General features: G+C 41.4%; 2 protein-coding genes across 3 annotated transcripts in view; one reads left to right on the top strand and one right to left on the bottom strand.

The window, feature by feature from the left end:
• Positions 1–26: 26 nt before the first annotated feature.
• hsph1 (heat shock 105/110 protein 1) lies at positions 27–10,143 on the bottom strand. Of its 2 annotated transcripts, XM_027028850.2 has the most exons (18): positions 9,469–10,143; positions 8,959–9,016; positions 8,653–8,817; positions 7,685–7,807; positions 7,236–7,335; positions 7,001–7,134; positions 6,667–6,911; positions 5,394–5,622; positions 4,877–4,983; positions 4,553–4,686; positions 4,061–4,272; positions 3,612–3,707; positions 3,311–3,448; positions 2,822–2,947; positions 2,401–2,508; positions 1,845–1,964; positions 1,121–1,282; positions 27–543 (listed from the first exon to the last, which is right to left on the bottom strand). In XM_027028850.2, the coding sequence occupies exons 1-18, from the start codon at positions 9,573–9,575 to the stop codon at positions 382–384; spliced, it is 2,526 nt and encodes an 841-aa protein (XP_026884651.2). In that variant the 5' UTR covers positions 9,576–10,143; the 3' UTR covers positions 27–381. The 2 variants fall into 2 exon arrangements, with proteins under 2 accessions (XP_026884651.2, XP_026884652.2); XM_027028851.2 differs by lacking the exons at positions 8,653–8,817; positions 8,959–9,016; positions 9,469–10,143 and having other exon boundaries at positions 7,236–7,310; positions 7,685–7,796.
• Positions 10,144–10,446: 303 nt separating this feature from the next.
• Positions 10,447–14,747, top strand: part of b3glcta (beta 3-glucosyltransferase a) — a 50,359-nt gene continuing 46,058 nt past the window's right edge. The window contains exon 1 of the mRNA XM_027028852.2: positions 10,447–10,571. Within this exon, the coding sequence (XP_026884653.2) occupies positions 10,514–10,571 (58 nt within the window). The 5' untranslated portion in view covers positions 10,447–10,513. The remainder of the gene's footprint in view (positions 10,572–14,747) is intronic.

The raw sequence follows: 14,747 nt of genomic DNA, 5'->3' as shown, positions 1-14,747 counted from the left end.
TACTGTTAATTTTAAAAACGGAAATATTTAAGAGCAGTTTGTTTTATTTCTATTTGTAGGGGAACATGCACTTGGGTTTGTGAAATTTGTAAGCTTACAATGGAGAGGTTGGATTGAAACCTGTACCCAAAAATGGTTGACACGCATTTCTTATAAATTAATTTACTTGGTTAAGCATCCACTCAGCTTTGTTATATCAAAAGCAAATGAAAAAAGGTTCATAACAATTTAAGAAAAAGTACAGACAAGTACTCTACAACAGAGTGAACACACTATAGAGCAGGGATTACAACTATGACTTTCAAAAGACAGATGTGAAAAACACACACACACACACACACACGAGCGTGTCCATTGCTTCACAGGCTGATTTGAGTCTTCTCAGGTGTTTTTTTCTCCATTTTGTAAAATGTGGTCAAACTCTGTGGTTACACTGTCTGGACTCTTCTTGCTATTATGGTCCACTTGCATGCTGTCTTCAGCAGGAGAGTCCACTCTTGGCTTGGGCTTGGAAACCACCTCTTCACATACATTCACCAGAGTCTGTTGCAAATATAGAAACAAATCAGTAAATGTGCATATTTCATGTAGTCCAAGTGATTTTTGGCATGTTTTCAAAAATGATGATTTAATTACTACTGTACTAATAGTGTGCCTGAAATTTGTCACGCTTTCTAAACAACAATAAAGGTTCCCCAATTCTACACCATTTCTAGTTCGTGTTTAAAGGCTAGATCACACTCCAAGAAAACAACATTCTTTTGTTTTGAATATGAAGCCAGCAAGAGGATGCTGGCCATTCAGTCCTCTATGACCCAGAGGGCAGGCATGATGTAGGCTTCTGCTGTTTTTGACTACTCATTTGTTTATTGCACTTATCACTGACCTTAATACATAGACCTTATGTATTTTGTACTTTTAGTCATCAGCATTGAACCCTGTATTTCTACAGTATTCTAGTTCATGGGTATATTGGGCTCTAACTTACTCTACTGGCTAGGACGTATTCTATGACTAAATGACAAATCACTTTTGTAAGTCACTGGATAAGAGCATCTGCTAAACGCTGTAAATGTAAATGCTGTGAGACCAACTGCTGGCTGAGGGAGCTTTTACTTGCCTGCAGTTTCTCATAGATCTGTGTGCTGTGCACTGCTGGCTCGTCCTCTGGTTTCAGCTGCTCCTGGGAGTACTTCATAGTGGTCAGCCAATCGTGCGTGGCCTTCACGCATGCCCTCACCTTCTCCATGTCTGACTCATCGATGTGGATGTAGCACTCACTCTATGGCAAAGAGCAAGACAAGTTTTTCACCGCTCACTGTGGTGTGACCATGTCACTATGACTCCCGTTTGTCATTTGAACAATGCCGACTCCCTCGTTTATAGAATTTATTGTGTTTGAGAATTGACCCAGTAGAGTAGAAAGGAACATTTTTGATTCAAGAGTCATCTTAGAAATGTTTCTGTACACTTACTCTGATAGCATGTTCAGGATGTTTAACTGTACATAAAACAAATGCTTTTTTGGGGGGTGAATTTTTTGTTTATTGTTGGAATCAATGCTTGTGATGTAGAGTTACTCTAACAAAACCAATTGCCAGGATTCTAAGTGACACATCATATCTGGGACACCAGCAAGCTAAGTGCCACGGTATGCAAAGTTTGGAAAGAAAAACAAAAGTTGAAAAAAGGGTCAGTGAGTACTGTAAACTATTAAGCACGAGAACATGTTTGGCTCATCAAATGCAGTTGAAGTTGCAATTTCTCAGCTCAGCAACTTGGGAGAGAACTACTATAAAGCACACAGTAGCGGCATAAATGCCAAACAGACAGAGGCATCTCACCCCGTTTGTAAACTCTTCCATGACTGCCTTGTATTTGTGTATCTTGGCTGCGAGCTCCTCGAACATCTTGGGTCTCTTCACAGACTCCTGGTATCTGTCTTTTACAGGCATACCCAGCTTCTGTAAGGCAGAAAACAACGCAGCTTTATGTCTCCTAAATTTTGGGGCCATGAAAACAAACTTGGGTTTGGGCTCAAGTTTGTGCACGCCAACCAATTAGCAAGCTGCGCTAGTCTGGAGCTGCAGAGGGATTATGGGAGCTCAATGCAAATGGCTCCAGTCTGGAAACCACAGGGTGCATGCCATGCCAAGTTCAACATGCTGGCAAAAAGCTACAAGTCAATTAAAACTCTACGCTGTGCTTACACTTCCAGCTAATGAGCGCTCAACTCTGTGCCAGTAAGACGCCATCTCAGTCTGATTTATTTCAGGAGGGCAAAGCAAATTAACTGGAGGTCTGAGAGACAAATTAGCTGCACATGTTTTTAAGAGAGATGCAGTGAATACTAAGTAAACAGATGTGTGTTGCTTGATGATAAACAGACAAATGACTCACGTGAATTTCTGCTAGTTTATGGAGATATGTCTGCTTGTCTTGGTCTGCTCCTTCATCATACAACCACGCTTCTATGAGATTCAACAGCCCAGAGAATGTCTGCTGGTCCTGGGGATGAGAATCCACTTTTTCATTAAAATAATCTTGTCTAGATTAAACCAGCAGATCTAAGATGCAATATGCTTTCTAAAACTGTCAGGATTGTCGTTTATAACGGCATTTTGATTTCCAGAGATAACCTAAGATAATAAATGAACAAGGACCTGGGCGACACTTCAAAATGAGTGCCATTATCACGAGTGCCGCATCTCTTTCCCCCTGTGAACTAGTAATAAAAGGGGTCCCATTGAGCAAACAGATGGTTGTCACTCAGTGTGCCCGTGCAGTGTAGTCTGTAAGTGTAGCAGGCTGGTTAGCTCACATCAGCACTCAGGAAAGTGCGATAGGGCCCTTCCAGTTTGTGTCGATAGAAGTACACGTTCTCCTCCACTGCGTTTTTGGCATTGTTCCTCTCCTTCTCCTGTTGGTCTTGCTGGATCATTTGGTTCTGTGAGGAGGGAATGGGGCACCGGTGAGACAGCTTTCAAAACGAGAGAGAAGAACGGGCTGCCCTTCGTCTGCAGCTTTGAACGGCCGCTTTGTGACAGCGCAAGAAATACACGTTTGATTATCTTTAACCTTCTCCAGATAATGACATGATAAGAGCTTGTTTTTTTCAAGGCACATTTCATTCCTTATCTGAGGCTTATAGAAGTGCAGCAACCATCAATCACAGAATGTCAAAAATCCTCTTTAAGGTTCAGAAGAACAGCATCTCTCACAGAACTAGAACATATAGCTGGGACTCTCCCGCCTTCAACAGCTCATCAAAACTCCGGGAAGCAGCATGAATGTTTAAAGCAAACACTACCTCAAAGCCTATGAAGGTGTTAAGGCAATCCTTGGTGAGATGTAGTGTCTTTTCCTCCTCGATAGGCACCGGCATGTGTTTGACCTTCATCTTCGCTTTTTTGGGGTTGGGGGGTTGACTGTTGGGCTCTGCGTTCGCCTGTCGGAAGCAAAAAAGGTGACACGTGTCGGCACCCTCACATGACTTCTCTCTGAGTCAAAACGACTGGTGACATGTGCGCATCATCCACTCACAGGGGCCCACACTCATACGCAAACACTGTGTGTCACCAAGCTGGAAGTGAGAGAAAGCGCTCACTTACAGCACGCAGTGTGTAAGCAAGATTCGGGTCTTTGTCCGTACAGGGACACTTGACTGTTGACTGCTTTTCTATGTCTAGCCGGACCTGTGTCTTGTCCTAGAATCAAAGGCCCAGGTCGCTGACTAGGACATTTGAATGAATGAATGCATACTTCTTTTCTTTACATTATAGCTCCGGCTAAAGTTAATCTATTGTCACCCTCAAATAATCACAGAAGCGTTTGCCCTGTTTTCTATTATTGTGCTCTTACATGTTCTTTTGCATCTCTCTCTGATACTTTCACTGAAGGTCACAACACATTACTATATACAGCATAACACTACTATATATTAGGCAAAATGAGAAATTTAGGACTGAACTAAAGAAATTAAAATATTATTTGTAATTATATCCTTCATTAAAAATAAGTTAATTTTTGTCATTCCACAAAGGAATCCAATAACTCTCACCTGTCCCTCAGAGTCATCCAGGCCATCATGGATGCTGATTTCTTCAGTGTCTTTTTCTTCGGGGTCTGCCTGAGTGTCTGCAGAGCTGACCCTCTTCACCATGGTGGCCGAAGTGACACTCATAATGCCACTGGCGTCTACCTGAACTTTGACCTTCACCTTTGATTTCTCTCCATTGTGCTGGTCTTGGACACACTGCACTTTAAACACACCTGAGAAGCAGTGTGGGAGTATTATTGCGAGGCAGTATCACTCACTCACCCACACATCCTGAGTTATTCCACTTCTCGATTACATTTTAAAAGCCTTTTCTAATGAACAGCTTTCTTTTTTTTTCCTTTGACTCCCAATGGATTTTATTCCCCCCATATCAAACTTCTATTACAGTTCAGGCCTTATTTGAGACTTGTCTGGTTAGGGAGAAAAAGGTACTTGGGGCTGCATTAAAATGAAAAACTTTTCCCCCTCCTTATATAATTGTGTGATTCTCACCAATCTTGGCCTCAGGGAATGGCAGGGATCCAGGATCCGAATAAAAGGCTTCTAAAACAAAGGGTCTGTTTCTGTGGAATGTGATAACTTTGGAAGATGGTGAAGGCTTGTTCTTACCAAATATCTCATGACAACTGGAGAAAGAGAGCAATTAGGAAACAGGCTGAGCATAGCACTCATTCAAATAAATTTGCATTAGATTCAAACAGATGTGCACATAGTTTAAGAGATCACTCTAGATTTGTGGATTAGTGTGTGTTTTTTTTTCTGGCAAGGCTGGGAGTGCTTTATGCTTTGGTCTATTCGTTTGTGAGGAGTGCGTACGATATGGCTTCATCTGCTCCGCTGCTCCAGGACAGAGAGATGGGGAATGGTATAACATCTGTCACTGAGAAATCTCGCACTCTGAATGCAGGGGAGAGCATGGCACACTATAAAAGAGAACAAAAAAAAAGTCTTCACACTGCAGATGAATTCGAATTGCTCCTACCTTACACTTGGTCAAACACCATAAATTCAGGCAACTCATAGATGCAAAGTTTGCCATACAGAAATTATAAATATACACCACCTCAGGACTGTCCTGCTTCAAGATCCACCATACCACAATCCCTAGATTTCCTGTCTTAAATCAATAGGTAACAAGTTAACACTATTTCATATAAAAATGAGTCAGTTTTCATTTGGATACGTTCAGAATTTGAATTTGAATAAGGCGTCTTATGATCCGAGTCCTGGATTCCTCGCACTACAACCAAAGGGCAAGTAGAGAGCTGATTTCCACAGGGAGATCACCCAAGACCTGTCCTCAATCTCACCATGTGATAGAAAGAGCCCAGACCTGTAATGCACATCCTCTGGCCACTGCCTCATCTGCGTTGAGCGTGGTGCTCACATCCCTTCTGAAGAACTTGCTGATCTGGGCCTTCACAGCGGGAATGCGCATGGCTCCGCCCACAATCTCCACGGCGCTGATGTCCTGCAGCTGCACCTGTGCCTGCTTGAGAACAGCCACTAGGGGAACCGTCACTCTCTCGATCAGGTCAGCACACAGCTCTTCAAATTTAGCCCTGTACACAAGTACATACACAGGATTTTTTTTAATTTTATTTTTATTTTTTTTTGGGTAGCAACAGGTCTTCTAGTGCAGCAAACCTGTGCGGGGGGGGGGGGGGGGGGGGGGGGGGTGTAATGACAGTCATTAACTGATTGAATTTACACGGTGTCAGTTCATGAAGCTGGTGAGGTAGTGCACACTCTGGTCAAAATCCTCCATTTAAATAAACAAACAGAAAGACAAATAGAATATAACAATGGTATATTAGTCAGTAAAGCAACTTATTTGTAAGTTATTTATCAGTGAACTTATTTGTGATCTAATTTCTGATCTGGTCACAGTTGTTTTCCTTAGGCACTTGTTCCTGATACAGCAACAGATGGAAAGTGGAATCATAAATACACGAGTCCATGTAAACAGTGTAACAGCATGATGATATAGTTACCATCAGGCAGAGTGGAGAAGAGCTTTTTGAGTATAATGCTTTTTTAATTTGATGTTTATAAATATTAAGTATGTATGAGAGGAAACGGATGAAAAACTTGTAAAAACAAATAAAAATCAATAAGATAATGACACAATGGGCCATACAATCGGCCACTTGTTACCATGCACTGATCAGTACACCACTGTTTTTTGTTTACAGGCTCTCTATAATCAATCTAAATCTCTTCTTGTATGTCATGAAACATGTCATGTTACTGATGATAACCACAAAAAGCACAGAAACAGACAATGTGATGCAATTTATGGCAATTATAATTGCATATTGTCAGATCGCCCACACATATCCGCAGGGATATATCTGGTGGAAATTGCCAGGGACTTCAGAGAACTTCATCCTCCTCTGAGCTCAGTGAATAACATGTCTACAGCTACATATCTGTCAATCAACTGAATTGCACATGCAATCCTAGATACAGAAGAGACTGCTCCCAAACCACGAGAGTACTTAAATCTTCAAATTTTATTTTTTTTTTAAGCTGAAGCGTTTCAGAAGTCTACCACAATGATTTCTTCCCGAGACATATATTCACGAGTCGAGGGCAGCTTGTACCTGTTCATTTTCCCCGTCACGTCCTTATCGTCCATGAAGCACTCCATATTGAGAGGAATGTCAGTAGAGTTGCTGCTCATCAGCTTCCTAAGTTTCTCACATTCCTGCCAGAGCCGCTGCACTGAGCGGACCCGGGACTTCACATCCAACTTGTACTTAGACTTGAACTCGGCACAGAAGTGCTCCACCAGCCTCTGATCAAAGTCGCGGCCTCCCAAATATGGGTCAAAAGCAGTGGAGAGCACCTGCAGAAGAACAAATGTGCACACTGGCCTGACGTACATGGCAACTCGTAGAAGGTAAAACACTGAGGCTCAGTGAAACGCAGGCTCACCTTCAGCTTCCCTTTATTAAACGCGCAGGCGGAAACCTGAAAGGCTGAATGGCCCATGTCGACAAAGAACACAACCTTAGGCTTCTCGTTGGGGTCTGGGAAGTCTTCCTTGTATATGCCATAATTCAGTGCCACTGGAAGGATAAATGATGCAAGAATGTCAGAATAATCATCCACGAGATGGGGGGGGGGTATGCACAGCTGGCAGGGTGGATGTACTGAACCTCACATATACCTGCTGTTGTGTCATTCATCAGCTGGAGGCAGTTCAGGCCAGCAATCTTGGCAGCATCCAGCACAGACCTCCTCTCTGAATCAGTGAAGAATGAAGGGATCTACGCATGATACAATCATTTGCATAGCCAAAAAAGAAAAGAAAAAGATGCACAAACAGTCTGACTGGTGTTTACCACAGTTGTGATGTCTATGGGAAAAAATGGTGAGAACATTTCTGATTCACTCGATCTGGGGATGCACTCGGGGTGGGGTGCAGGTTGTTAGTATGGGATACATACATTTGTCAGGCACAGTAAGGCATTTTCTGAATTTCTAACATTTTATCTTTTACATGCCACTTATAACGTACACAGAAACAAATCAAAAGATTTTGAGACCTTTAGGACATAAATGCTGATGCAAAGGACCAGTTTTAAAAGATGCAGGAGAATCTTTCACAAAACTTACTGAGATGACACATTCAACTACTTTCTTCTGTAGGCTGGCCTCTGCTGTCTCTTTCATCTTAGTCAGTAGCATGGCAGTAACCTGTTCAACACTAAACTGGTGCTCTTTCTCCAGGTAAAAAACCTAGACATTAAACATATTGATATTGATGTTATAATTTAATAACAACAAAAATGAAGAAAGGTTATGTTGTTTTAAAAAATGAATGAAGTTACACTTAGTGTCTCTCAGTATGCAAGGATGCAATCAATCAACATACTACAATCAGTCAGTCAACATACTACATGACACTTTTACATCCAAACTACACACTGGTAAGAAGCAGTTGCCAATTGCCCACAGCGTACACCAACAGGACACTACAGCCCCCTGGGGGACTGCCTCAGGCACAGGAAGGGAAGAGAGGATCTTTATATCGGCCGACCTTAAGCAATTATGTGTAGATTATGATCAAGATGTTAGCAAGCTCATTCACTGACAACTGGATAAATTCTAAAAATAAAATACTGAAATGGACAACTTCAAATAGGAAAATTCTGTTTTTGTATATGCTGATTCATCCCAGTCTGAAATATTAGAAAAAAAACACTTATCGTTGCTAGTGAAGAATCCTTAGGATTTCCAATCATTAAAAGATTCGGAAACTACCCTAAAGTGGGTGTTATTCACATTTGCCACTATTTTATAGCAAAGAACCCTAGACTGCCTTTTGTCCAGCTCATCAGTTAGTCTTGGTCAAAGACTTGATCTAGTACACTCATAGCAAGACTTCACTCTGTCAGCGGCCTCGATCACTCCATTGAACGATGTGTTTAATTTGCACCTGCATGAATCCAGCTACTATATGTATTACATCAAACAAATTACAGTACTGTGACTGGGCATTAAGTCATGTGTGAAGGTACAAGAAGCCTTTAAAAAAAACTAGCTCAAGTACTGTGCTTGGAAATTCCCAATCGCAAGTTTACCTTTGCACCAACTCTCCCATCAGCATCATCATCATCATCATCACCACGCAGTGGTACCAAATCGTACGGTAAATTGGCTCTCTCTGTTTGGACAACAGGGTCCTGATACAATCTGCCATGAAGCCTCTTGAAATTGAACACAGTGTTCCTAGGATTGGTAATAATCTAGAAGAGATTACACAAGGGAATAACTCGGACGGCAGATGTAAATAAATATGAGGAGATCGAGATGTATTTACCCGCACAGGCCTGCTACAGGGTCTTATAACACAGTCCGAGTTAAACCGGTTACCAGTCGGGCCTTACCTGGTTTCTTGCAGCGTTACCAACAGATCTGCTCCTTGAACCAAACGACACGACGGCTCTATAAGAGATATGCTAAGACGTTAATGATAATTATAATTATAGTCATTGCAATACAACGAGGACAGAATCCATAATTCTCTGTTACTTCTGCAGGTCAGTGATAATGCACAGATTAATTACTGCCTCCTCTGAAGTTATGATGACAGCAGTGGACGAAGCACAACGACATCGTTCGCAATAGCATAATTCTGTTTGGAAACATGAGCTAAAAGTAGCTCACTGCATGTTCAAGCTTTGTTATTTAAGAATACGTACATGCATATGGATAACGAATTAGATCACACTTGTATTTAGAAACGTAAGGCGTGGCGCCACACTGTAGCCTGACACAAGCTGCAGCTACTCCCTTATATTACTTATAATATATACTTATATTAAGATAGAATAGGCATAACAGAGGCAAACAGCCATTAATGCAGCCCGTCTGAGGAGTGGATCTCGCCTACTCACGGCGTACACCGCTCTGTGAACTCATCTGCCACCGTTTCAATCCCGCCGCTCTTGACCACAGCGATGTAGCAGTTTTGAAAGCCGACATCAAACCCCACGACAGCCATCGCGACGACCCAGCTAATGGCTCAGTAATATCGTGCAGAAATAAAACTAGACTATGATATTGCTAGCGGTAACGCTCCGCAGTAGTTGTGGTCGAGTTCACTACTGCGCCGGCTCCTTTTATAGCTAGTTTACTCCTCGAAGTTTCCAGAACTGACCCCGTCTTGTCTTCATTTCCAGAGCTTTCTGAGCGATGAGGAAGCGCCCGAGCCGCGGTTGCTCTGGCAACGACACGCGGACTTCACGGCACATATAAGCCTTCTGCTTCCGCACACAACATTTGTAAACAGTAATAACAACTTCCTAAGGCTTCGGTATCTAGTTTAGTTATCTTCACGAGCTTAATAAATACATTTTAAAAGGGGCAAATGTCACACTGTATCAAGTGTTTAGATCACGCATTCACTGAACTCTTCAATAAACTTATCATTTACGTTGCTAGCGTTAGCGTTAGCCTGCCGACAAGTTTACTAGCGTCAATCTCAACGTGTAGCGTTATGTCCACCTTTTCCATTTACTGTAACGTAACCTGAATTAAAGTTTCTGAGTTTTAGTACGCACTATAACGTTACTTACAGTGAAGACCCATTCTCTTTCTTAACCTAGCCTATATGCAGTCTGTGACATACATAAGTGTGGGTACAGCGACAGACTGTATGGTCTGTGGTACCACAAACCAGCAACCAGCAATCGAGCAAAACAAACATACAACAAAAAAATCAGCTGAGCTACGAGGTACATGCACCGGGAAGCAGCGTCAAGGATCGACTCACTCAAGCCTAACCGTAGTGGAAATGACCACAAGAGGGCGCACCGGAGGCGCTTTTCGACAGGAAATGCGCTTGCAAATGATCTGAGAGTCAGTGTCCACGCCAGTGCTCAGTACAGACGCTCCGGAGCGGAGTGAAGACTGTCGGTACCGAGGTTGTGGAGTTTCATTATGAACCGCGGTCACTTCCATTTCGGATACAAAACAGCTTTTGTGTTTTGGTCACTCGGTAAGTGTTCTGTGCTCTTAAGTCTCCGCAAAACTGTCCGTGCTCACTACTTGGTGTTTTGTTTAGTTAACAGCTTGTTTTATGTTTAACATTTCTACTGAGGAAACGCAAGAGGAAACGGTGAACAACTTTGTATTGCATGCTAGTTACTGACGGTAACAAGGTATTAATTACTTGTTAACTTTTCCCAAGCAAGCCTCAGTTTTGTGCGATTTATCAGACTAATAGCTACCAGCTCACTGGGCTTGCTGGAGCACTGAATGCTTGCTAGCTAAATGTTTAGGCTTGTTTGGGCTGAAACTTGAGTAGGTTAGGTTAGCCAACTTGGTCGAAAGCCCAGGGGCTCGCCATAATATGAACGTTTTGCAAATGTGTTGCTAGAAACACTCGGTGTACGTGGCTTGCCTTCAAACTTCTCAGGCGTGAGGGATATTTACTTACTCTTTTAGTTTAACTTCACAACAGTTGAAAGCGATGACTGTAAACGGCCCGTTATTTTATAGATATGCCAGATTATATAATAATAATAATAATAATAGACATTAATTAAAAGACCTTAGTAGGCTGTCTGCTGTAACGGTCCATATATTGTTCATGTGCACTGTGGCATCAGTCAGAATTGTCCAAAATGCTCAACACACACCCAGTGTGCAGATGTAGGATAACTTACCGACCTAGCTAATAGCGGAGTTGGATCAAAATTGGCTTACAATCAAAAATGTTTTATATCAAAAAATGTTATGTCAACAGTTGGCTGATTCATTTCCATCTTATCAACAAATATGTCAGCAATATAGTGAATAGATTAGCACCTCGTTTTTTTTGTTGAATGTAATATAGCTAATGAACACACAAAAAGTTGTGTGCTCCTTAAGATCTGTATCTGTCGGAGGACACACCAGCAGTCTGATCGTCCTTATCTGTACTCTTCTGTAATCAGGCGTCGCTTTACATTTCACGTTCCAGTAGACTGTCTGGCCTCTGAAGAAAGACTAGTGGAACGGGAAGAAAATGTTAGGGCCGATGTTTACGGTTGACTCATTTTAGGACGATGAGATTTCTCAAGCCCTGATTTGTGCTGGTGCCCTACTTCGTATAGTCTGAGTGGATGCTTTTACTGAGTAGCTTGTAGATTTAGAGGGAACAAAAATGAAGCACTGCATTGATGGTGGTGTTCGTATTCCACCTTTGCCTCTTTCCCAGAGAGCTTAAAAAGTGATCAGAGAGTGCAGTCCTACCCAGAATTGAGAAATCATGACTCGCGGCACTACAGAGCTACAGAGAGATGAAAATTTGCCTCTCAAGAGGTGTATTAATTACCAGTGGTAGTAACCTGCTTTACATATCATCAGCACCTGAGTTAAAACAGTTTTTCTTTTCATCCCATTTTTCATAATTTCCCCTTCAAGCACAAGTGCTTCGTCTCCTCTGGTCTTTCATTGAGGAGGAGAAGCCCCCTTACTGTATTATTTATGACAGGCAGAATACGGCTTCTGTTTAAATGAAAACATACATTAGCCATGTTCCCACAGGTAGAGGTGTGAATTGCTCATGCCCTGCTAAGACAGACGTCAGCAGGTCCAAATGTGTAAAGACGGTTTTAAAAGCAGTGTTCTCTGTGTGTGTATATGTGAATGTTTCACCTAGTGGCCTTTATAGCAGTGCTTTACTAACAGTCCTTGTTTAATGGCAAGGAAAAAATTATGTCCTCTGAAGGCGATTTAAGAATGCCTATTACATGCATCCTAAAGCATTTTTCCATGGATTTTAATCTGTTGAGCTCCGAGTCAAGCCGACATCATTTAACAGCTGATTAACTGGTGGGTTACAGGAGCAGCCAGATGATTCTGGGGATGGATCTGGAGTTACGCAGAGAGTGCAGTAAACCGGAGATGGCATGAAATCACACTGGCAATGGGAATGCAGCTCTGCAATGCCTATCACTGAAAGGCAGAGTTTGGATTTGGCTTAGGTCTTGAGAAGCAGAGGGGGGGGATTTAAGCAGATAAAGATGGACCAGGTATTTGATAAGCGAATGTTTTAGAGCGACTGATGGTCATCCTTCAATGTGCACTTACAGGATCGCTTTTGCACATGGAGGCATTCAACAGAAAACGGTGCAGTCATTTGATACCCCTGCTATAATATTCAATACATAGAGGGTTTATTGTTTTATCTGGAGGTGATCCCATGTGGTGCAATGCAAGTATCTGTGACAGCTGGTGCCATAAAGAATGAGGGGATGCACTACGTCACTGGGTATCTTTTTAAATAAATTATCCAGATGTAATGTGAAACAGTTCCACACTTTTTGATTGCCCCACAGAGCTAAGGTTTTAGTGCTTGTAAGAAGTGTCTGTACTTTATCTGGCCTGGCCCTGTTTCTGATCTGCTTGGTCCACACTACCTGCCTTGCGTTTAGATTGGCGAAGGGATGAAAATCCTCACATGGGCCACTAGTCTGATGATGTAAATAAGAATGAAATAAACGGGTAGTTAATACTACCTCGTCCATGCCTCAAACATGTAGACTATGGCAAATCCTGTGAACGTAAGGATACAGCAGCACTGTGCAGAGTGCCGTAGGTGGATCACAAATATATTCTGTTGGCATGAATGCAAGGTTTGTGAAATCATTACTAAGGATAACTTTCTGAATTGAGAGTAACCAAGCTGAGCTGTTGTCCTTTTTTCATTATGTGAAATTGTGTGTGTGTGTGTGTGTCATATATATATATATATATATATATATATATATATATATATTATATATATATATATATATATATATATATATATATAATATATATATATATAAATTATATATATATATATATATATATATAAAATCTGTGTGTGTTTATGATCTCAATTTTTGTATAGGGATATCTGTAGGCCAAATGCCTATTGTAAGTGTCCTACCTATGGCATCTGATGCAAATAATCCCTTGAGTTATCACTGAGTTTTTTGGAGGTGGCGCTGTATTACCCAGGTGGACGTAGGCAGCACATTTCCCACTTTAACATGACAGTGCGGCAATGCAGTTATAAGCAGCATCATTTGTGGGTTGTAGTGCTCGGAAAGGGGTAACCAATATCCCACTTTTCCCTATCAACTTCCCATTACAGTGGTAATCACTGTTTGCCAAATGTATGCTTCTCTCCCAAAGAATGTTTGCTTCTTGAAGCCAGTGAACCATGGAGACTTGCATGTCAATCATTTTCAGTGTCAACAAAAGTACAAAGCAATACAACCTGCTGTTGCTGTCAAAAACAGAAGGAAACATGTTTCCAAAGCTTGGGGACTGGAACAACAATTTTGCTTTGAACCACCAACATGGCCATTTCATCAAAGAGCCATATGGTAGCAGCAGCTTGTGTGAACACACAAATCTGTGTAGGTAAAAGAGAACAAATGTATTCAGAGCATATGTGTGCTAACCGCAGCCCTGGATTTACATCAGGAGGCTGTGTGCTATCTCCTGGCGCAGATTTAATACGACTAATATTCTCAATACCTAAAAATGGGACCAAAGTGTACCGTGTAATCAAAAGATAAATGGGAAAGTTTTGGGGAAGAAAAGACAAGTCATGATGGTTCAGAGAAACTGAGTGTCTCCACCTCATAGCTAAGGCATGAGTGTCTCCACCTCATAGCTAAGACCCGACTCACAACCTGAGGTGCAACTTAGGGTCATAGAGGGCTGTAGTCTGTATTTTATGCCGTAAGACAATTGCCTGCAACTGCACACAAAAAAAAACCTTGGTGAAAAAATCTTAAATGTAGTTCTTATTCATGTTGGCCAACTGTACTGCTTTATGAAGTTTTCAAAAGAGTATTATGAGACTAATGACCCTATTCAGCCATTTTCTTTTCTCTTAACTTTAAGTAATCTTAAAATTGATATCTTACTGCTTGGGTAAATGGAAGTCTTATTATAATTATTACAATATTTCCTATATTCCAGAATGTTAACTTGCTAAGATGTCTTTTTCATTCAGTGAGATTTCAGAAGAAATGTAACATTTCAGGTATGATTAGCATTAACTCACATTTTGGAAATGAAAACTAGATCATCATTATTACACTAGACTTGTTGCCAGCATATCTCCCCCCATATGCTTATTTGCATATTTTTCATATTGGGTATGAAATACCCAAGTTGAAAAAATTGA

The sequence above is a fragment of the Electrophorus electricus genome, chromosome 15 (genome assembly GCF_013358815.1).
Source record: "Electrophorus electricus isolate fEleEle1 chromosome 15, fEleEle1.pri, whole genome shotgun sequence".
Classification (NCBI taxonomy): domain Eukaryota; kingdom Metazoa; phylum Chordata; class Actinopteri; order Gymnotiformes; family Gymnotidae; genus Electrophorus; species Electrophorus electricus.
This window is presented reverse-complemented; position numbering and strand designations above follow the sequence as displayed.